The 24806-nt window shown below is 43.7% G+C and overlaps 1 protein-coding gene across 4 annotated transcripts in view; it reads right to left on the reverse strand.

Moving 5' to 3' along the window:
- Positions 1-24806, reverse strand: part of arhgap36 (Rho GTPase activating protein 36) — a 103257-nt gene that overhangs the window by 32765 nt on the left and 45686 nt on the right. For all 4 annotated transcript variants that reach the window (XM_067997033.1, XM_067997034.1, XM_067997031.1 and 1 more), the window contains 3 exons: positions 18039-18295; positions 14374-14569; positions 1084-1139 (listed from right to left, as the gene is read on the reverse strand). In XM_067997033.1, coding sequence (XP_067853134.1) covers positions 1084-1139; positions 14374-14569; positions 18039-18295 — 509 coding nt within the window. The remainder of the gene's footprint in view (positions 1-1083; positions 1140-14373; positions 14570-18038; positions 18296-24806) is intronic.

A 24806-nucleotide genomic window follows, 5' to 3' on the forward strand; every position in this document is an offset into this window, starting at 1 on the left:
TATAAATGCAAGTTCTCTCTTTATTTATGATAAGGATTCCCCTGGTCTTCCAGTAGCCATCCGTTCAGACTACCTAAGTCATCAAGTAATGCAGGCACCGTGAGCTGGCGTCTAATGAAGGCATCAGGAGTGCTTCCTGGATAACGAGCAGTTACTTGCATCATGTTTCCTGCAGTCAGACATCACCCAAATAACTGAATGGAAACTATACAGTGCTCTGGTCAGACCACGTCTCGAGTATTGTGCCCAGTTCCGGTCACTGAGACACAGGGAGACATTTAGGCTCTGGAAGAAGTACAAAGAACCACAAGGATGATCCCTAATCTTAGAAGTCTCAGTTACGAGGAAAGACTGGTGAAATTTGGGCTTTTCATCCTTGAAAGCAGATGTCTGAGAGGTGACCTTTTAGAGGTATACAAGATTGTAAAAGGTATGAAAAAGGTAAATCTGGAAAATTACTTTAAAATAAGTTGCCAGAATTGGTCAAGAGGTTACAGGCTCAAACTAGTAAATGGCAAATTTAGGACTGATATCAGGAAGCTTCTCTGCATACAAATATTGATCAACACATGGAATGGATTTCCGGATAGAAGTGAAAATCCTGCAATCATTTAAGTTCCAAGTTGAAGTTGCAGTGATGGGACTTTGGGTCATTCTGGATGGATGAGCTAAGATGGGCCGAATGGCCTTCTTCATCCACATTATGTGATCTTCTGAATGGAAGCCCTTTCTTTTCTTGTAGGTAATGGGGTTGATGTGATGAGCCCTGATGCCATCTGTTCTCTGTCTAGCTGAGTCCTTCTTTCCATAGAGAAAATGATGAAGGTGTTTCCCGTGGCAAATATAGCATTTGTCTCTTGCTTGACTATGAAACTTCATAGGGATATTCCCAAACATGGACTGGGGCCTCTCATTTGCTCTATTAGCTCTTGCATTTTATGCTCTAACACTGTGGCGTAGGTACCCTGGCAACATACAGGATTGTGTAAAATAAATGAATTTGTTTCAGACAGAACACTGGCTTATATTATCTGGCACCCATCTCATCCCAAATACACCAAGTGGATTTTGCCTTTTTTTTACCTGACGAACCCTTTTCTTAGAACTCCCGACTCGGAAAATACCAACTGTCTGAAGACCTGAAAAATAAGCAAATAAGGAACTTATAAAATGTCACTTTTGTCAGGTGAGCTTCAGAAATGATCAATAAGCTTTAGGTGTTTAGAAAATAAGACGGTAGAAATGTTGAAAGAGGTTAATTAAGCAGGACGAGCAAGAAAGGAAACATCAGGATAGAGAAGGAATAAAAAGCCACACCAAGGGAATCCAAACTAAAATGTATATATATCAATCCAGAGTGTAAGACACAAAATTGAAGAACAAGAATTATTGATTAAAATATAAAATCATGTCATGTTTCTGGGCTCTGGGAGTGTGTGGGCCGCAATTCTAGCAGTTTGCAGGGTCAGTGGGAGGGCATCTCATTTTCATGGAGCCAATGGTAGCCCATTCAACGCCTGGCCACAGTCGAGAAGGAGGGTGCCCAGGCCTGTCTCCTTTGGAGACCCTGCCCCTCGGAGACCCCATGCATTCCCCCAGCTCACTCTTCTCTGTAAACTTTTTTTCAAATGCTTATCATCTTCAAGGGTCCAGACCACTTTTCTACCGTGGGCCCCCCTCAGGTTGGACTCACTTTTAACCTTCTGGAGGACAGTACATCTCACCCCATGGGATGAACCAACCTCCAGTATTACGCTGAAGGGGGAAGAAGGAGCCTTCAATGAAGGGAATCCTTGCCTGCTCCATGTAAGTGGCCTTGTAAGGGGTGGGCAGAGGCTTTGCCCTTATAAGACAGAGCAGAAATTCCCAACTAAGGCTAGTACCCAGCCTATCCAGGTCCCAGCCTTTTTTGAGCTGCTCTGCTAGGCTCCCACCTGAGCTACGGTGGGAGTCCGACAGAACAGCCGAGTGAATTCGGCCCTGTGAATCATGACATAATAGCAAATAGCTGAAACACGAATGTAAGTGGGTCAGGATTTGCAATGAATTATTCCTGGGTACAAAGCTTTCAGCAAGGATAGGGAAGGAAAAGAGGAGGGGTATTAATTAAGGACAACATCATAGCACTAGATTGTACGGATTTATATAGGGAAATAATCCAAACAGAATCACTTTGAATTAAGCTGCAGAATAAAAAAGGATATTACTGAGTGACCATCAAACATTGGAAAGGGAATTAAGGATGAAATTTGCAGACAAATTAGTGAGGCAAGTATTAATAATAGTCATAAGTGTTGGGGAATTTAATTATCCAAAAATAGACTAGGATAGGGAACATGATTGTAGTGAAATGAGAAGTTGTTTTGCTGCGTGATCAAGACTGATTTCTCAGTCATTATGTTCTATTCCAACAACAAAGGAAGCGTTACTTGACCTGGTTCTGGGTAATGAAGCAGAGCAAGTAGGCAGCCTAAAGGTAAGAGAATATTTGCAAAATATTTGAGAAATATTAACCAAAATATAATTAGGTTCAGTACAGGAATAGAAAAAGAGAAAGGAAAACTTAAGTCAAGGGCGCTTTACTAAAAAGAAATCATAATGAGATAAAAAAGTACATTGGCAAGATTAAATGGAAGGAAAAATTGTCAAATAGCACCATGAATTATAATGGAAAATATGTAAACGGGAAATAGAGTAGCTCAAACCGAGTGCATTCCAGTAAGGAAAAAAGGGAGTGTATCAAAGGCTAGGCCCCATGGGTGAACAGGGAGACTAGATCAAAATTTCTGCTCACAAGGCAGATACAAACATACGAACAATGACGGACAGGAAAAGACCCTCTGCTCTATCCAGCCTAACCCACACAATCAAAATATCTATTTCTCATCTACATGCTACCCCTCGGTGACATCATCCCAACGTCAGGTTCCACATGTATGCTAATGATATTTAACTCTACCTTACCACCACCTCCCTCGACCCCTCCACTGTCTCTGATTTGTCACACTGCTTGTCTGACATGAGCAAAAATTTCCTCCAACTAAATATTGGTAAGACCGAAACCATTGTCTTCGGTCCCCACCACAAACTCCGTTCCTTAGCCATCGATTCCATCCTTCTCCCAGGCCACTGTCTGAGGCTGAACCAGACCGTTCGCAATCTTGGCATCCTATTTGACTCTGAGATGAGCTTCCAACCATATATCTGCTCCATCACCAGACCACCTACTTCTACCTCCATAACGTCTCCGCCCCCTGCCTCAGCTTATCTGCTGCTGAAACCCTCATCCATGCCTTTGTTACCTCTGGACTTGATTATTCCGATGCTCTCCTAGCCGGCCTCCCATTTTCCACCCTCCATAAAATTGAGCTCATCCGAAACTCTGCTGCCCGTATCCTAATTTGCATCAAGTCCCGTTCACCCATCATCCCAGTGCTCGCTGACCTACATTGGCTCCCGGTCCGGGGACGTCTCAATTTTAAAATTCTCATCCTTGTTTTCAAATCCCTCCATGGTCTCACCCCTCCCTATTTCTGTAACCTCTTCCAGCCCAACAACCCTCCGAAATCTCTGTGCCCCTCCAATTCTTGCCTCTTGCACATTCCCGATTTTAATCGCTCCACCATTGGTGGCCATGCTTCAGCTGCCTAGGCTCTAAGCTCTGGAATTCCCTCCCTAAACCTCTCCGCCTCTTCCTCTCTTTTAAGACGGTCCTTAGAACCTACCTCTTTGACCAAGCTTTTGGTCATCTGTCCTAATATCTCCTTATGTGGCTTGGTGTCAAAATTTGTTTGATAAATCGCTCCTGTGAAGCTTCTTGGGACTTTTTACTACATCAAAGGTGCTATATAAATGCAAGTTGTTGTTGATGTTATTGTATCATAACATATACATTCCCCACCCCACAACATGTGATCTCCTGGGAGAGGCGAAAAACCAGATAAAAACCCAGGCCAATTTGAAGGGAAAAGATCTGGGAAATTCCTCTCCGACCCCTATGGCGATCGAAACAAGTCCAGGAGATCACACTGGCCCTGATAATTCTATGCATTACATTACCTACCTTTTTTAACAGGTGATCTCTGCCCCAGCAGAAACAGGTCCAACTCTCAAAAATGAAAGTCACAACAAATATAAAGAACACGGAAAAGCCACAAAAAGGGAGATTAGAAAAACTGAGAAGGAGTGTGAGAAAAAATTAGCAAAAAGCATGGAAGGCAATTAAAAAGCTTTCTATAGGCACATTAGTAGTTCTTACAAGTTTTGTGTCTGCCTTAGATACTTTCTCAGCTCCAGTGGTGATGGTCACTTCAGTAAGTAGTCAGAGCATCTTCCATTCAGGAATGTACTTGTACTGCCCGATAACTAATTATACAATAGCATAACCCATGGGTGTAACAATAGGAGCCCCCTGTGATCTGAGCTAAGTATTGTGTTTCTTTCATGTGCTCTCACATGCACTTCTCCAATCTTTCCAAATGTAAGGAATCTTACAACACAGGGTTATAGTCCAACAGTTTTATTTGAAAATCACAAGCTTTCGGAGGCTTCCTCCTTCGTCAGGTGAGTGTCGGATTCCTTGAAAATTGCGGTAATATGCGGTAATTTTCAAGGAATCCGACACTCACCTGACGAAGGAGGAAGCCTCCAAAAGCTTGTGATTTTCAAATAAAACTGTTGGACTATAACCTGGTGTTGTAAGATTCCTTACATTTGTGCACCCCAGTCCATCACCGGCATCTCCACATCATGGCCAATCTTTCCAAAGGCAGACTGAAACACTTAGTGAGATTAGGTCAGATGGGAATCGTTAAGTTGCCATACTTTATAGACAAGTCTCACCTTGATTCAAATAACTTCAGAACTGTCCTTGAGAACAAGAAAAATAATTTTTAAAATGTTACATTATCCCTGTTGGCAGGCTGACTAAACTTTCCATGATCAGTCTTTTGATCCTGACCAGTTCTGGGCTTGAGAAGAGTGAGTTCCTTCTCATTAGGCCAGGTTACCTCCCCAGACATATCTGACTTTCTATCCCTTTTCTTTGTGTACCAGCCAATATGAGGCTGTCCCTCTAACTACTTTTCCACTCATTAATTCACCTGTAGGCCCATGATTAAACTGGCTACTTCTCCCCCATTCTTGGGATGTGGGTTTAAAAAGAACATCTGCTATTCTTTCTCCCTTTTTTTCTTTATTCTCAACATGAGTAAGGGACAACCTGGCTTAATGTGCCTGGGATGAGGCAATTGAACCTTATTTTATCAGTTTGAAATAGACAGTGAGCTGTGACATTCCACAAACTAGTTTATCTGGCCTTAATATACATCTTCAGTGCCAACAGCCTGTTGTTTTTTTAACACTTAATCATAGTCCATTCCCAAATACTTTCTGCGAAGAAACAAAACGATCAAAAATCCTGAAACGTGTCGAAGATAGTCAAGATAGGGGTGGGGTCGCTCACAAATGAAGCAGACAAGCTTACAGTGGAGAGTGAAGGAATGACAGAGATGTTAAATAAATATTTTGCTTCAATTTTCAAAGAGAAGCTGAATATTGGGATTGTAGAGCTACCAGTAGAACACTCAGTGAGGTTAGTATTCAAAGAGAAATGGTAGTAAAATGACTCAGACTTAAGTTCGACAAATCATCGGGATCTGGTCGTTTACATCAGAGAATCCCGAGGGAAACCAGGGAAAAGATTGCTTCAGGCTCTGACTACAATGTTCTGAAATACTGTGGGAAGGAAGGAGGATTGGAGGGTGGGAAATGTGATGATCCTCTTCAAAAAAGGAGTTGGAATAAACCAGGAAATGACAGGGTAAAAGTTCTGATGTAATTACTCCTAGTACATGTCAGGAGCAGGCACATTGGAATTTTTACTCTTTAGGTTAGTTTGATTTATTTCAGTTATTGGTAAATTACTAGAGTCTATAGTACGGGATCAAATTAGTAAGCAAATGGAGAAACATGAGCTAATCAGGGAAGGTTGGCACAGATTTCTAAAGGTCAGGTCATGATTGACCAATGTTATAGAATTCTTTGAAGAAATAACTGAAATTAAGAAAATATAGAGGTTGTGATTTATATGAATTTTCAAAAAGCATTTGATGCAATACCAAATAAAAGAAATGGCAAAGAAAATGGCACATGGAATTACTGCCATGCGGATGCAAAGATTGTTGGAGGACAGTACACAGAGTGTAGGGAAAAGGAAAGTGTCTCATACCGGAAATGTGCGATAAGTGTACCACAGATGTTGAGGCTGCTGATATTTATTTATATACATAAATGCTCTGGACTCAAGAATTGAGGGAATAATGCCAAAATTTGCTGATGGCACTAAATTGGGGGAGGGTATAGCAAATTGTGATAAGGACTTTGAAAGAATGCAAGAGGACTGATTGGATTTCTAGGTAAGCAAGGTGGGCTACCGGGTACGGTAGCATAGTGGTTATGTTACTAGACTAGTAATCCTAGAGGCCCAGACTAATAATCCCAGAGCCCTGAGTTCAAATCCTACCACGGCAGCTGGGGAATTTAAATTCAATTAATTAAATAAAATCTGGAATTAAGAAACTAGCATCAGTAATGGTGGCTATGAAGCTACTGGATTGTCGTAAAAACCCATTTGGTTCACTAATGCCCTTTAGGAAAGGAAACCTGTCAGTCCTTATCCAGTCTGGCCGAAATGTAACTCCAATGTGGTTGATTCTTAATCACCCTCTGAAATGGCCTAGTAAGCCACTCAGTTGTACAATCTTGCCAAAAAGAAGTCATAACAAGAATAAAACCGGACACGACAAAGGCAAACCAAGCCCAGTCAACCCTGCAAAGTCCTCCTCATCTAACATCTGGGGACTTGTGCCAAAATTTGGGACAGCTGTCCCACAGACTAGTCAAGCAACAGCCTGACATAGCCATACTCACAAAATCATACCTTTCAGCCAAAGTCCCAGACTCTTCCATCACCATCCCTGGGTATGTCCAGTCCCACCGGCACGACAGACCCACCAGAGTTGGCGGTACAGTGATATACAGGTCAGGAGGGAGTGGCCCTGGAAGTCCTCAACATTGACTCTGGACCCCATGAAATCTCATGGCATCAGGTCAAACATGGGCAAGGAAACCTGCTGCTGATTAGCACCTACCGTCCTCCCTCAGCTGATGAATCAGTCCTCCATCCATGTTGAGAATCACTGAGGGTAGCAAAGGCACAGAATGTACTCGGGGTGGGGAACTTCAATGTCCATCACCAAGAGTGGCTCGGTCATACCAGTACTGACCGAGCCGGCCGAGTCCTGAAGGACATAGCTGCCAGACTGGGCCTGCGGCAGGTGGTGAGCAAACCAACATGAGGGAAAAAATTACTTGACCTCGTCCTCACCAATCTACCTGTCGCAAATGCATCTGTCCGTGACAGTATTGGTAGGAGTGACCACCGCACAGTCCTCGTGGAGACGAAGTCCCGTCTTCGCACTGAGGACACCATCCAACGTGTTGTGTGGCACTATCACCATGCTAAATGGGATAGATTCAGAACAGATCTAGCAGCTCAAAACTGGGCATCCATGAGGCACTGTGGGCCATCAGCAGCACCAGAATTGTATTCCAGCCCAATCTGTAACCTCATGGCCCGGCATGTTCCTCATTCTACCATTACCAACAAGCCAGGGGATCAACCCTGGTTCAATGAGGAGTGTAGAAGAGCATGCCAGGAGCAGCACCAGGCGTACCTAAAAATGAGGTGCCAACCTGGTGAAGCTACAACTCAGGTCTACATGCATGCTAAACAGTGGAAGCAACATGCTATAGACAGAGCTAAGCGATTCCACAACCAACGGACCAGATCAAAGCTCTGCAGTCCTGCCACATCCAGTCGTGAATGGTGGTGGACAATTAAACAACTAACGAGAGGAGGAGGCTCTGTAAACATCCCCATCCTCAATTGATGGCGGAGTCCAGCACATAAGTGCAAAAGACAAGGCTGAAGCGTTTGCAACCATCTTCAGCCAGAAGTGCCGAGTGGATGATTCAACTCGGCCTCCTCCCAATATCCCCACCATCATAGAAGCCAGTCTTCAGCCAATTCGATTCACTCCACATGATATCAAGAAACAGCTGAGTGCACTGGATGCAGCAAAGGCTATGGGCCCCGACAACATCCTGGGTGTAGTGCTGAAGACTTGTGCTCCAGAAATAGCTGCGCCTCCAGCCAAGCTGTTCCAGTACAGCTACAACACTGGCCTTTACCCGGACAATGTGGAAAATTGCCCAGATATGTCCTGTCCACAAAAAGCAGGACAAATCCAATCCAGCCAATTACCGCCCCATCAGTCTACTCTCAATCATCAACAAAGTGATGGAAGGTTTCATCGACAGTGCTATCAAGCGGCACTTACTCACCAATAACCTGCTCACCGTAACTCAGTTTGGGTTCCGCCAGGACCACTCGGCTCCAGACCTCATTACAGCCTTGGTCCAAACTTGGACAAAAGAACTGAATTCCAGAGGTGAGGTGAGAGTGACTGCCCTTGACATCAAGGCAGCATTTGACCGAGTGTGGCACCAAGGAGCCCTAGTAAAATTGAAGTCAATGGGAATCACGGGGAAAACTCTCCAGTGGCTCGAGTCATATCTAGCACAAAGGAAGATGGTAGTGGTTGTTGGAGGCCAATCATCTCAGCCCCAGGACATTGCTGCAGGAGTTCCGCAGGGCAGTGTCCAAGGCCCAACCATCTTCAGCTGCTTCATCAATGACCTTCCCTCCATCATAAGTCCAGAAATGGGGATGTTCATTGATGATTGCACAGTGTTCATTTCCATTCGCAGCCCCTCAGGTAATGAAGCAGTCCGTGCCCACATGCAGCAAGACATGGACAACATCCAGGCTTGGGCTGATAAGTGGCAAGTAACATTCATGCCAGGCATCGACTATCTCCAACAAGAGAGAGTCTAACCACCTCCCTTGATATTCAACGGCATTACCATCGCCGAATCTGCCACCAACAACATCCTTGGGGTCACCATTGACCAGAAACTTAACTGGACCAGCCATATAAATACTGTGGCTACAAGGGCAGGTCAGAGGCTGGGTATTCTGCAGCGAGTGACTCACCTCCTGTCTCCCCAAAGCCTTTCCACCATCTGCAAGGCACAAGTCAGGAGTGTGATGGAATACTCTCCACTTGCCTGGATGAGTGCAGCTCCAACAACGCTCAAGAAGCTCAACATTATCCAGGACAAAGCAGCCTCCTTGATTGGCACCCCACCCACCAGCCTAAACATTCACTCCCTTCACCACCAGCGCACCGTGGCTGCAGTGTGTACCATCCACAGGATGCACTGCAGCAACTCGCCAAAGCTTCTTCGACAGCACCTCTACCACCTAGAAGGACAAGGGCAGCAGGCACATGGAAACAATACCACTTGCACGTTCCCCTCCAAGTCACACACCATCCTGACTTGGAAATATATCGCCGTTCCTTCATTGTCGCTGGGTCAAAATCCTGGAATTCCCTTCCTAACAACACTGTGGGAGAACCTTCACCACACGGACTGCAGCAGTTCAAGAAGACAGATCACCATCACCTTCTCAAGGGCAATTAGGGATGGGCAATAAATGCTGGCCTCACCAGCGAAGCCCACATCCCATGAACGAATTTTTAAAAAATGGGTAGCATGTGCAGTTCAATGTGGAGACTGGAGAAGCTGGGGTTGTTCTCCTTAGAGCAGGGAAGATTAAGTGGAGATTTGATAGAGGTATTCAAAATCATGAATGGTTTTGATAGAGTAAATGAGGCAAAACTGTTTCCAGTGGCAGTAGGTCGGTAACCAGAGAACATAGATTTAAGGTGATTGGCAAAAGAGCCTGACATGAGGAAACATTTTTTTACACAGCGAGTTATGATAGTCAGGAATGCATTACCTGAAAGGTTAGTGGAAGCAGATTCAGTGGTAACTTTCAAAAAGAAATTGGATAAATAATTGAAGGGAAAAAAATTACAGGGTTATGGGGAAACAGCAGGGGAGTGGGACTAATTGGATAGCTCTACCAAAAAGCTGGCACAGGCACGATGGGCTGAGTGGCCTCCTTCTATGCTGTATCACACTATGATACAATGTAGAAAAATGTGTAGGCATGCCTTTTGGAAGAATAGGGGAAGGAAGTATGCCTTAATGGTAAGATTTTAAATGCAGTAGAGAGGCAGAGAGACCTTGCTGTACAGATAAACAGGTCATTAAAGGTGTAAAATAGACAATGTGATAAAAAAAGCAAACAGAATCCTTGGTCTTGTGTCTGGGGACATAGAATATTAAGCAAGGAGATAATGTTGAACTTGTATAAGACCTTAGTTAGGTTGGAGTTGGAGTATTGTGTACAATTTTGGTCAGCTTACAACAGGAAGGATATAAAAGCAATGGAAAAGGTATAAAATAGATTCACTAGGATGTTACAAAGGGTGACGGATTACAGTCATGAAGAAAGACTTGAAAAGTTAGGACGTTTTCCACTGGAACAGAGATGGTCAAAGGGAGACCTGATTGAGGCCTTTAAGATTGTGAAGATTATGATAAGGTACATAGTGATAGACTGTTTCCATTGATTGATGAGACTGTAATGAAAGGGCACAAATTTAATATAATCAATAAAAGAATTAAAGGGGAGGTTAGAAGAAAAATCTTTACACAGAGAGTGCTTAGAATTTGGAATTCTCTGCCACAAATTGTTGTAGCAGAGTTCCTAAGTCCTTTTAAAAAGGGATTAAAATAGTTGCTTGATAAAGAGGAATATTAAATGGCATGGAAAATGAGCAAGAGAGTGGGATTAGGCTCGGTGACAAGACTTACTGGTGAATCATTGATCAGGGAAAGGAACCCAATAGCTGGGTACACAGAGAAAAGAGATAAAGAGGTACATGGGCAGTCGGGCAGCCAGGTAGGTCTGGGTGGAAGGGACACTTGCTCATGTCAAGCCCAGAGTCAGCATAAGGAGGCTGACTAAGTTAAAGATAAGTGAGCCCACTATGGAGAAAAACACCCGCACCCTTGATGGGTCAAATGCCCTAATTATGTGCTGTAGCATTCTATGGGGTAAAAATTAGTCTCGGGCGAAAGCACAAAGCTTGTGGTCTGCCCTGCCCAATATCCAGTTATATTGAAGTCAATGGCATATCACAGGCGGCCGATGCAATAACGCACCGCCAAATTTCTAACCTTATGATTCTACCCAATTAATTGAGTATTACAAACTAGTTTAAGTTACTACAAGCTAAAATATCTGGTAACTGCCATCTTTGTTATCAACTACATTTTGAAATTTGAGAAACAAATACTATTGCATAAATAAAAAGAGAAAATGCTGTAAATACTCGGTGAATCAGGCAGCATCTGTGGAGAAAGAAACAGAGTTAACGTTTCAGGTCTACGGCCCTTCATCATAACTGGAAGAAGTTGGAGAGTAAGTAGTTTTTAAGCAAGTACAGAGCCAGGGAAACAGGGGTGGGGGTGTGGAGGGGAGGTGAGGAAAGAACAAAAGGGAAGGTCTGTGATAGGGTGGAGGGCAGGAGTGATTAAATGACAAAAGTAATGATGGTGTAAAGCAAGGAGGGTGGTAATGGGACAAGTAAAGAAACAAAAGATGGGTCTAGAGGAGCTGTAAATGGCAACATCAGAACCATTACCAGCACCTGCTGTCCAAAAAAATGGGAGAAGTGATTATGATCTGAAGTTATTGAAATCAATGTTGAGTCCAGAAGGTTGTAAAGTGCTTAATCAAAAGATGAGGTGCTGATGCTCGAGCTTCCATTAAGCTTCATTGGAACAGTGTAAGAAGCCGAGGACTGAGAGGTCAGAGTGGGAGTTGGACGGGGAATTATAATGGCAAGCGACCGGCAGGTCAGGGTCACGCTTGCGGACTTAGCGGAGGTGCTCAGCAGAGCAATCATCCAATCTGTGTTTGGTCTCCCCAGTGTAGAGGAGACTGCATTGTGAGCAGCGAATACAGTTCACTAAATTGAAAGAAGTACAAGTAAACTGCTGTTTCACCTGGAAGGAGTGTTTGGGGCCCTGGATGGTGGGAAGGGAGGAGGTGAAAGTGCAGGTGTTGCATCCCTTCAGAATGCTGAAAGGCAGGGGAGGGGGAAGTTGTGTTTGGTGGTGGCATTGCACTGGAGGTGGTGGAAATAGCAGAGGATGATACGTTGAATGTGGAGGCTGTTGGGGTGGAAGATGAGGACAGGGGGACCCTGTCATGATTCTGGGAAGGAGGGGAAGGGGTGAGGGCAGAGATGCGGGAAATGGGACGGATACGGTTGAGGACCCTGTCAGCTGCAGTGGAGGGGCATCCTCAGTTGAAGAAAAAGGAGGGCATATCAGAAGCACTGGAGTGGAAGGTAGCATCGTCAGAACAGATGCGACAGAGACGGAGAAACTGGGAGAAGGGAATAGAGTCCTTACAGGAAGTGGGGTTGGAGGAAGTATAATCAAGGTAGCTGTGGTTGCTGGTGGGCTTACAACAGGTATTGGTTGACAGCCTATCCCCGGAAATGGAGATAGAGAAGTCGAGGAAGGGAAGGGAAGAGTCAGAGATGGATCATGTGAAGGTGAGGGAAGGGTGGAAATTAGAAGCAAAGTTGATGAAATTGTCCAATTCAGGGCAAGAGCAGGAAACGGCACCGAAAGAGTCATCAATGTACCAGAAAAAGAGCTGAGTAAAACTGGAACAAAGAATGTTCTATGTATCCTACAAAAAGGCAAACATTTCTAGAACCCATACGGGTTCCCATCGTGACACCTTTTATTTGGAGGAAGTGAGTGGAGTCAAAGGAGAAGTTGTTCAATGTAAGAACAAGTTCAGCCAGGCGGAGGAGGGTGGTGGTGTATGGGGACTGGTTGGGCCTCCGTTCAAGCAAGAAGCGGAGGGCCTGCAAGCGTCCTGGTGGGGGATGGAGGTGTAGAGGGACTGGACATCCATGGTGAAAAGGAGACGGATAGGACCAAGAAACTGGAAACTGTTAAAGTGGCGGAGAACGCGGAAGAGTCGCAAATGTAGGTTGGAAGAGACTGGACAAGGGGAGAAAAAAGAGTCGAGATAGGAAGAAATAAGTTCCGTGGGGCAAGAACAGGCTGAACCGATGGGTCTACCAGGGTAGTCCTGTTTGTAGATCTTGGGAAGGAAGTAGAAGCAGGCTGTGCGGGGTTAGGGGACTATGAGGTTGGAGGCCGTGGGGGGAAGATCTCCAGAGGAGATGAGGTCAGTGACGGTCAGCAAAACTATGACTTGATATTTGGCAGTGGGGTCATGGTCCAGGGGGAGGTAGGAGGAGGTGTCAGAGAGTTGGGTTCAGCCTCCTTAGGTTTAATGACAATGTCAGGGTTGGACCTGAGAGAACAGAGTGCTGCCAGTTCAGAGGGAGGTAGGTTAGAGTGAGTGAGGGGAGTGGAGAAATTAAGACAGCTGATGTCACGCCAGCAGTTTGCAATGAAAAGATCAAAAGGCCAGAGGGAGGTGTCCAGATCATAACCACCACTCCTGTTTTTCTAAACAGCATGTGCTGCTAATGGTTTTGATGTTGCCATTTACAGCTCCTCTAGACCCATCTTTTGTTTCTTTATTTGTCCCATTACCACCCTCCTTTCCTTGCACCATCATTCCTTTTGTCATTTAATCACTCCCGTCCTCCACCCTATCATAGACCTTCCCATTTGTTCTTTCCTCCCCTCCCCCCCCCCCCTTTCCCCGGCTCTGTACTTGCTTAAAAACTGTTTAATCTTTAACTTCTTCCAGTTCTGACGAAGGGTCATCGACCTGAAGCATTAACTCTGTTTCTTTCTCCACAGATGCTGCCTGACTTGCTGAGTATTTCCAGCATTTTCTGTTTTTATTTCAGATTTCCAGTATCTGCAGTATTTTGCTTTTGAAATACTACTGCATGATGCTTTGCTCCTTCCTTTTGTCTCTTTACAGGTATATTCTCATTTGTTTTGTTCAATCTCCTTCAATGCCTTTCCTTTTTTCACATTCTGTCTTTTGCTTGGAACTTCAATATTATGGGTCAAATTCCTCTTTCAGCATTCATGTGTAGCGATAAATGATCTGATTTCTGAGAATGCAATTTTGTTAGCACACTTATAATTACAGAGAAAAATTGGCATTATCCTATTAGTCATTAAAAGAGGAATTTCACCCCAGATCCTTTTAAATCCTTAATACATTATTTTCAAGACCACTGTTTTCCCATTTTCAGGTAAAAAGAGATAGAACTGTGGAAATGCCAGGAAATCAAAATGGAATTGGAAAATTTCAGTTAGCATAACCTGAATATTTGCTGGTTCACCTTAATTGAAGCACTGACGATTACTGCGGCTTACCATATGTTTCAATGTGCTGACAGCACTGCTGTACTATTCTGGGGACCTGCCGATAGATGGGGTTCAGACTGAGCTTCTTTTTGGTCTTTGTTATACTTTTCCTTTCCAGTTCCACTGGTAGAGAGAGCTGCAGGGCTTCCAACAATCGTGACTGATTGTCATCGAGGTCAGTGATGGAGTCGACAGACACTGCACCCTAAAAGACAAGTTCACAGAATTTGTTACACTTTCCAACAGAGTAACTGAATCGTAGAAAGGTTACTGCATGGAAGGACGCCATTCGGCCCATCGAGTCCGTGCAGATCTGCAACGTCATATTAGTCTTGAGTATGGCTAGCTCACTGTGGCAGAGAAGGAACTTGCAGTGAAATCCTGAATATTTGCCATAGAGTAGCAATGAGGGAAGGATTGTGGAAATCCTCACAGCTTATTGCACCACTGATAGTACAAGTGGGGTTGAGGTCGTCTATGACTGATAACCCATGCCTTAAGTCACACCAACTGCCACCAAGACCACTTGAAACAAGTATTATTATTTAGAAAGCAAATGCATCACATGGTATGGCTGGGAGGTAATAGGTGAGCTGGATTTTGGGGTAGGACCAGGGAATATGCTAAAATGGGGGTGAGAACTCAGTGAGGCATGGGTCTGAGAGCTTCTAAGGGCTTCTGATGCATGAGAACAATCAGGAGGACTGAGGAGAAGAGATGGGAGTTGTAAGCCCATGAACAGTCAGAGAATGGGACTAGGTCCAATGTGCATGCAGGGTAAAGAGAGCACACACCACTGGTGGGCCTGGGGCCAGTGAGCATTTGGGCTGAGGGGACACTCAGGATAGTGGCAAGGGGCAATAAGCACTGGGGCAACAGTGAACACTCAGAGGATAAGCTGTGAGCACTCATTGGAGCAATGGACACTGGGGAGCACTGCTCCTTTTCACCCAACTGTTCATCCATCCAAAGAAGTGAAGCAAAAACAGCACCCATGCTAAGCAGTGAGTGCTTAATGAGGATTGTTAAGGGAAAAAGTCAGGAAGAAGCAAAAAGGAAGCTCAGAACTGGCTTGGAAATGAACCACACACAATGCACATAGATCCTAATAACACAATGCACATAGATCCTAATAACACAATGCACATAGATCCTAATAACCCAAGTGCTTGCAACTGAGTAACCCTTCAAAAGTAGTTTCCAGTCATGTCAGTCTGTGAAGCCAATGCCACCATGTTTTACTTAGCAGGTTTTCTGATAGGCGGGACTGCTGACGCACCCGGCTAAAATTACATTGGGGTCATATGGTGTCATTGAGCCTTATTTGAATGTATACATGAGGTGCACACCTCTTTTGGAGGGCATGTTTCCGACCTTAGTAGGCTGCAGTTTCCAGCGGGAATGAGGCAATCAGACGATTTTCCCAAATTTAACCACTCGCCCGCCCCATTCCCGCTGGGCGGGTGGGGTTACAATCGGGGCTAATTGGCTGCTCATGCTCTATGGGAGGCTCATGGGACCGAGGTGGCTCTTGTCTCATGTTAGATTGCTCCTTGACAGCTGGGTGTCACCCCCCACCCTCCACCATGTTCTACTGAGGGTTGGTTTGAGACCTAGCATGTACTGCTGTCCTGAGAGACGGCAGTATCATGTAGCTATGTTTCCTGGATGGCTTGGTCCTTATCACCGCCTTCACCATCGTCATCATCTTCCTCCTCCTGTGCCTCCCATTGCTGTAGTGGATCTACAGGAAAGATGGGTAGAAGCTAAGAATGGGTGATTACCCCCTTGGAATTAAGAGGACAGAGAAGAGGGTAGAAAGTTGTGTGACACTTCACAGGGATGCCAGGGTGACAATGTAGTTGTTCAGTCAGTAAATTGGGGTGAAAAATTTAAAGGTGGGGATGTCCCTCCAGTGGCCTGCCTTTGGTGGGTGTATTGTGTGCCAATTTGTTCTGCAGGAAGATAGTGAATGGGATAAGGCTGGAAGTGTGTTCCAAATGTCATGAGTGAGGTAAAGTAAGAGATGTGGGGGTTTGAGTCTGTTAAAGTGGAGGATAGTGTTTTTGGGTTGTGCATGTTAGTGAGGGGAGCTGATTAGCCACAGTGCAAGATGCCGAGTTGGAGCCCCACCAACTTAACCAGTGAGCGAGTGTTGCTTTAAAAGGGTGGAGCATGCTGGTGCCCAGGATAGACAAGGAAGAGGTGTCCTGTATGTTCCTTGTCTGCCTGCTGACGATGCGGAACATTTTGTGGCTCTGTTCTGCAATCCTACGGGTGAGGAAGTTGCGGTGTGCCAGTGCCACCCCCCTCCGGGTAGCATGAGTGATAATTCTGGGTGACTTGCAGGCACACACACCTAGGAGTCTGTTTGTCCTGCCTTCAATGTCCTCCGAGGTCTGGGAGGTCTGAATAAGTGAAGTTGCGTGCTCTTCTTCTATGGTTTGGTGGCATTCCCTACATATGGTGCTTGAGTGGTCATAATTCAGTACAGGTATTCTAAAAATATTCCTAAAACATGCTGTGAAGTTATTGGAGAGTGAAGTGAAAGACCCAAGCATTGTTCCTGTTGGTCCCCCAGTTTGCTGAAGAGTGCAGGCTGAATTATCTTTTTAAAAGCTGCACAGAAGTTTGCAGTTTTACCCCAGTGTTACAACGATGCCTGCACCAATGAGAATGCAAATGAGCAGATCCAGGAACCCCTGTTCCTTCCAGTAGGCATTGGTGGGTGCAACTTTTTAAAAAAGTGCAACAGTGTAAGTCATTTTAAGGAAATTTGAGGCCAATTTCTTTTAAAGGGTGAGGGATGGGAGACCACAATTGACCTGTATACCTGATATTATATGTTTTATGCCTTGTAACAGATTGTCTATTTACCACTTCATTGGCATATTGCCCTCCCCATTCCACATTCTTCCTCCAATGTTTCTTTTTTAAAGATTCTTTAATCTCTTTATGTTCACATCCCTTCCCTGGCCCAGTACCAAACAGCCATTTGCCTGCCCCCTGAAAATACCACTCTAATTAGTGTTACACAATGGTGCCCCAGGTTACCTCTAGAAAAGCAGTTGGCACTGCTCATTGGAGCCCTAGCATGCTATAAACAGAGTGTTAAATTATAGGCACATACCACAGATGCTTCTGCGGTAAAGACACAAAGGAGCTTAGGTGCTTCCCAACAGGAAGAAGAGTCATTGCAACTGATTTGTTGCACCTCCTAGCCACTGCTATCATTGTGAGAAGCCTGGAAGCAGGTTATCTTTGGACCCTCTGGTTTGGAGATGGTACATGGTGGTGTGAGGATATCAAAAAATGGAGAGTGGAGAAAATACTTTTGAAAGTGAGTCTCACTCTTCAGGAAAATTTGTACAATATAATTCATTTGTGTATGCTGCTTCTTCCCCCTTCCCAACACTTCTGAGATCAGGATTCGTCATCTTGGGAATCATGGAAAACTCATGTCATACCTTTCAGTGATGCAATGTCCTGATGCCAGATAGCCTTGAGTTAATAACATTATTAAATAAAAATTCAAGCCATCCAGTAAGAAGGTCCAATCATCAGGTTTCATGCAGAGCTGTTACACTATTTCTTGACATATTTACCACTTCGTTGGCATATGAATATTTGTTGTCTTGTCCACATTGACTTATCACATTGAAAAAATAACATACCCGTCTGTGGCCTCTAGACAGATTATCCAGAAAGGTCGGGGAGAGGGGTTCATTTACTATTTCTAGTGCTGACTGCAGGAATGCATCACTGTCATGCAGATGCTTATGCTGTTTCTTAGCCCGAAAACTCATTACTGTTGTCTCCAAGTCTAAGCAGTCTCTCCGACCTTCCTTCACTGCATCTTGCTTCTTCTTACGTGCACAGTCATTGAGGATGACTTGCGGCAAAGGAATCCCAAATCCTAGCGGATTTAATTCTGCAAAAGGAAAGGAATAATACGAGGTTAGATGTCTTAAATCTTAATGTAAAATTTACCCTATTTCCATTTTCAATTGGCTAGAATTCTGGTGATGGGAGGTCCACTGTTGGTTCTTTCTTTGGCTAGTTTTCAATTAGACCATTGCAAGCTTTAAAGAAAGGTTTTCACGCTTGTTATTTACTTACTGTTGTCTATTTAAAGCACTTTTGTCTTCTACAAAAAATGTTCTTTCTGTCCTCCGAGGTCTGTCCAGCCCCACACCTCCCATCCACCCCCAATGCTTGCATATGTCTATTATTTTTTGTAAAATTGCTCTCAGTTTTTACATTTTTTAATGTAAACTGAATAGCAGAAGTTTAATTTTTGGCAGTTTTCTCTTTCATCGGGTATTGTGTAATTTTTGGTAAACTATCAAAAGAGACATTCCAGTGGCTGTAAAATAAATAGGGCCTCAAAATGAAGTCATCAATAATATTCAACAATTGTTGAAAGCCTAGGTTTTCTGATTGGCATTATTTTAATCCTGCTGTTAGCCAATTTATTTTAAAGTTGGCATTAAAATAACAGACCAATAAATCTAGGTTTAAGTTAATTAATACAATTTTTCAAAATATTGCAAGGGGTTGGGATGAAGCACAAGTGATTGAGGGAGGGAATGGAAAGGAAAAGGAGCCATTGAGGGACGTATTTGCCTCACAACACCCACTACACATGCAGCCTGCAGCTGTTGGTGGCTCCTTTCCCCACCACACCACATAATATTACACCAAATCACACAATACCACCCAACTTAAGAAAAGAAGGAAAGAAAAAGACAGAAAAGCAGAAGAGGTCAGAGAAGCAAAATAAAGAGTTAAGGGGAGAGAAGCATCAAAGAGAAAGAGAGAGATAGAAGCAGAAGAAAAGAAACATCAGAGACATGTAAGAAAGTGACCATATTCTCTGACTTACCATATACAATGCCACAGATCAACTATTGTAAACAATTTTACAACACCAAGTTATAGTCCAGCAATTTTATTTTAAATTCACAAGCTTTCGGAGGCTACCTCCTTCCTCAGGTGAACGATTTTCCACATCGTTCACCTGAGGAAGGAGGTAGCCTCCGAAAGCTTGTGAATTTAAAATAAAATTGCTGGACTATAACTTGGTGTTGTAAAATTGTTTACAATTGTCAACCCCAGTCCATCACCGGCATCTCCACATCACAGATCAACTAGCATAACCTAACTATAAAATAGAAGCTATTGTGTGTCACAGAGTGCAACCCATTTAACATTGTAAAATACCTATCACAGCGGTACGTACAGGAGTAACAGGTACTTACAATGAGTTTTCAATAAAACACGTGACTCTATATATTGAATTTAATATATAACTAGTTGAAGGTCCATGGTGTTGCACATGGAAAGTCAGACAATATGTTGTTTGATAAGAACTGGAGGATTAGATGGTACAATGAAGAATGTGCCATGGTGGAGTAACATAGAAATTGTAAAGAAGAAAATATAAGCAATTACAAATTGGGATGGAATAGCATATTAGAAGGTTTTCATATAATTGCAGAAATTCAAATTCAAAAAATGAAATCTAAGTAAATGTAAATTCATGCGAAATATATAAATTGCATAGTAAATATATTTATAAATTTAATGTGTATGTACTATAAAACTTGTAGAATTTTTTTTCTATAATGTGAACAAAGTAGTTTGTACATAAATGATACAATAAAAGTGGATGCATCACACTGGGAGTAACACTTAACCAATGGGGAGGTATGAAACATTAGGGGAGGAAGAAGGAGGAAAAGGGGGACTTTAAAAAGTCTTTATTTTTTCATTAAAAGTGTAATATTTTATGGGTTGGCACCAGGTAGGATGAACATGAAAGCTGCCAGATTGTTATAAAAACCCACCTGGTTCACCAGCGACCTGCCATCCCTGCCCAATCTGGTCCCCATTCCCACACTATGTGGTTGATTCCTAATGCCCTCATTAATAAATATTGCCTTGCCGCACTTGGCTCGGGCCTTAGGCCGGCACATGGTCCAACCGCTCAGCAGACTTGCCGCCCATTTTGGGTACAAGCCGAATTTCTCCCCAATTTCTCAGTATGCTGAGAAAATTGTTTTGGAAATTTATCTAACTGAAGGATCTGAAATGAGATCCATAAATAAAGTGTTCTAGTGATCCCTACAACCACTGCTAGTTCTATATGAAACATATAAATAAACTGCACAGAAGCTGAGTGGTGCAGTCAGTTCGGTTGGCCTTTCTAAGACCTCTTGGTACAAATCCCAGGCAGCCAGATGAGATGGAAAATGTTCTGTTTTTGTTGCCCTAAGCATAATATATTAAATGGGTTTTGGGAGAGCTTAGCCTAGTTCCTCGTGGATGTAAGCCAACAGCATACCACTAGCATTAAATTGGTAATCTCATTCAGAGACAATACAAGACGACTGAAGTGATAAATGGAAATGGAAATGGACACTGTGCAGCAGAAAGAGCTTTTGCATGGTGGAGTTAAGGTACATTTTTAGGCAGAATAGAGGGAGCTATTTTATGTATCTAACTTGTGTTATATGTAACCTGTAAGTGCTTGAGCTGGACATTTGTCTGGAATAAAAAAAAGTGTTCCATTTCCCAGTGTGAACAAAATGTGAACAAAACTCTTCAAAAAGCAGAAATAAAAATGAATATATAATAGTCATAGGCATATGGAAGTGCATCACAAGGCCAACATACCATTCGCCTTCCTAACTGCTTGCTGCACCTGAATGCACCCTTCCAGCGACTGGTGTACAAGGACAACCTGGACTCGTTGCACCTGGGATGGCAGGACTGACGTATGAGGAGAGATTGGGTCGACTAGGCCTATATTCACTAGAGTTTAGAAGAATGAGAGGTGATCTCATCGAAACATATAAAATTCTAACAGGACTAGACAGACTAGATGCAGGGAGGATGTTCCCGATGGATGGGGAATCCAGAACCAGGAGTCACAGTCTCAGGATACAGGGTATGCCATTTAGAACCGAGATGAGGAGAAATTTCTTCACTCAGAGGGTGATGAACCTGTGGAATTCTCTACCACAGAAGGCAGTGGAGGCCAAGTCATTAGATGTATTCGAGAAGGAGATAGATATATTTCTTAATGCTAAAGAGATCAAGGGATATGGGGAAAAAGCGGGAACAGGGTACATAAGAACATAAGAACATAAGAAATAGGAGCAGGAGTAGGCCAACCGGCCCCTCGAGCCTGCTCCGCCATTCAATAAGATCATGGCTGATCTGATCCTAACCTCACATCTAAATTCATGTCCAATTTCCTGCCCGCTCCCCATAACCCCTAATTCCCTTTACTTCTAGGAAACTGTCTATTTCTGCTTTGAATTTATTTAATGATGTAGCTTCCACAGCTTCATGGGCCAGCAAATTCCACAGACCTACTACCCTCTGAGTGAAGAAGTTTCTCCTCATCTCAGTTTTGAAAGAGCAGCCCCTTATTCTAAGATTATGCCCCCTAGTTCTAGTTTCACCCATCCTTGGGAACATCCTTACCGCATCCACCTGATCAAGCCCCTTCACAATCTTATATGTCTCAATAAGATCACCTCTCATTCTTCTGAACTCCAATGAGTAAAGTCCCAATCTATTCAACCTCTCCTCATATGTCCACCCCCTCAGCCCCGGGATTAACCGAGTGAACCTTCTTGGTACTGCCTCAAGAGCAAGTATGTCTTTTCTTAAGTATGGACACCAAAACTGTATGCAGTATTCCAGGTGCGGTCTCAACAATACCTTATATAACTGCAGCAATACCTCCCTGTTTTTATATTCTATCCCCCGAGCAATAAAAGCCAACATTCCGTTGGCCTTCTTGATCACCTGCTGCACCTGCATACTAACTTTTTGATTTTCTTGCACTAGGACCCCCAGATCCCTTTGTACTGCAGTACTTTCCAGTTTCTCGCCATTAAGATAATAACTTGCTCTCTGATTTTTCCTGCCAAAGTGCATAACCTCACATTTTCCAATATCGTATTGCATCTGCCAAATCTCCGCCCACTCACCCAGCCTGTCTATATCCCCTTGTAGGTTTTTTATGTCCTCCTCACTCTCTACTTTCTCTCCCATCTTTGTATCATCTGCAAACTTTGATATGTTACACTCGGTCCCCTCCTTCAAATCGTTAATATAGATTGTAAAGAGTTGGGGACCCAGCACCGACCCCTGCGGAACACCACTGGCTACTGGTTGCCAGTCCGAGAATGAACCATTTATCCCAACTCTCTGCTTCCTGTTAGATAACCAATCCTTCACCCATGCCAGAATATTACCCCCAATCCAGTGATTCTTTATCTTAAGCAATAATCTTTTATGTGGCACCTTGTCGAATGCCTTCTGGAAGTCCAAATACACTACGTCCACTGGTTCTCCTTTATCCACCCTGTACGTTATGTCCTCAAAGAACTCAAGCAAATTTGTCAGACATGACTTCCCCTTCATAAAGCCATGCTGACTTTGTCCTATTAAATTATGTTTATCCAAATGTTCCGCTACTGTCTCCTTAATAATAGACTCCAAAATTTTACCCACCACAGATGTTAGGCTAACTGGTCTATAATTTCCAGCCTTCTGCCTACCATCCTTTTTAAATAAGGGTGTTACATTAGCAGTTTTCCAATCTGCCAGGACCTTTGCTGAGTCCAGAGAATTTTGGAAAATTATTACCAAAGCATCCACAATCCCTACTGCCACTTCCCTCAAGACCCTAGGATGTAAGCCATCAGGTCCAGGGGATTTATCCGCCTTGAGTCCCATTAATTTACTGAGTACCAATTCCTTAGTGAGTTAGACGATCAGCCATGATCATTTTGAATGGCGGAGCAGGCCCGAAGGGCCGAATGGCCTACTCTTGCTCCTATTTTCTATGTTTCTAAGCCTTCTGAAAATCCAAAAACGCCACATCCACTGGTTTTCCCCTATCTATTTTACTAGTTACATCCTCAAAAAACTCCAGTAGATTTGTTAAGCATGATTTCCCTTTCATAAACCCATGCTGACTTCGTCCAATCCTGTTAATGGCCTCCAAATGTTCTGTAATCACATCTTTTATAATAGACTCTAGTATTTTCCCCACTATCGATGTTAGGCTAACTGGTCTGTAATTCCCTGTTTTTTCATTTGCCACCCTTCAATTTGTAGGAACTGTTCCAGATCTACAGAATTTGGGAGAAAGCTTGATTGTTTAGAAGTTTTTTGGAACTCCGAGGCATTAGGAGTAGGATTTTCCATTGGAGTTACACCAACTCCCTGGCGTAACTCCAGCAGACCAGGGCCGGAAATTCTTCGGGAGCTGTTCCAGCGGCTCCTTGCTCTCAATTGCTACTTATGAGATTTTGTACCAAATACGGACAGGCATATTCAAAGGTCATGAGAATACGTCATTCATTGCGTTTCTAGTGATTTGCGCCTAGAAACACCAGGCAGAAGGGATGCACTTCTGGCATCCATAGAGGTGGTATGGCAAATGGAGGGGGAGATTTAAATTTTAACAGGCTCACGGGGCATTTGATTCAATTCCCCAGCCTTGCAAAATTTATTTTATAAAATTTACCTTTCCCTTCAGTTGCCCCGGAGATGACTGTCCCTTTATGTGCTGCGCCAGGAGCCTGAGCAATTTTCCTCCCTCCCATGAGGTGGGCTCCCAGACAGAGGTGGGAATCCTGCCAACAGCCCACTGACATTATTTAAATTACCCAGGTGCCCAGAAAATTGTCTGGGATTAGAGGCTGGCCATTGCAGCAGGTGGAACGCTCACCTTGCCAAACATGGGCTACGATTCCACCAAAGTGGAAAATCCCTGTCCTGATGTGTACAAGGAACTTGGGATTGTTTCAAATTATTATTCAAGCCGAAAAACTGAACCGAGGAAATTGTTATCAGTCTGTGTGTAAACACCTACATTATTTTTGGATGTAATTTCTGTTTGTGTTTTTAAAATTTAATTTCTGAGCAAATTTGTGCCACATAAACAACATAACCTGCAACCTCCACCACCTCGAAGGACAAGGGCAGCAGGTGCATGGGTACATCATCATCTCCACGTTCCTCTCCAAGTCACACAGCATTCTGACTTGGACATATATCGCCGTTCCTTCATCGTCGCTGGGTCAAAATCCTGGAACTCCCTTCCTAACAGCAATGTGGGAGAACCTTCACCACATGGACTGCAGCGGCTCAAGAAGAAGGCTCACCACCACTACCTTCATAAGGGCAATTAGGGATGAGCAATAAACGCTGGCCTTGCCAGCGATATCCATATCCCAAGAATGAAGATAAAAAGAAATTGAAAACAACGGGATGTGTGGGGGTGATTGCAGACAAGTTGGCCAGCTAATAAGCAGCGCTGGCTGCACACCTGACTCATTATAATGAGCTGCCTGTACAATTGAATTCCTAAACCCAAGTGTTGCCTTAGGTCTATTCTCTTCAGACATCTGCTG

This window comes from Heptranchias perlo, chromosome 15 (assembly GCF_035084215.1).
Source record: "Heptranchias perlo isolate sHepPer1 chromosome 15, sHepPer1.hap1, whole genome shotgun sequence".
NCBI classification, from domain to species: Eukaryota; Metazoa; Chordata; class Chondrichthyes; order Hexanchiformes; family Hexanchidae; genus Heptranchias; species Heptranchias perlo.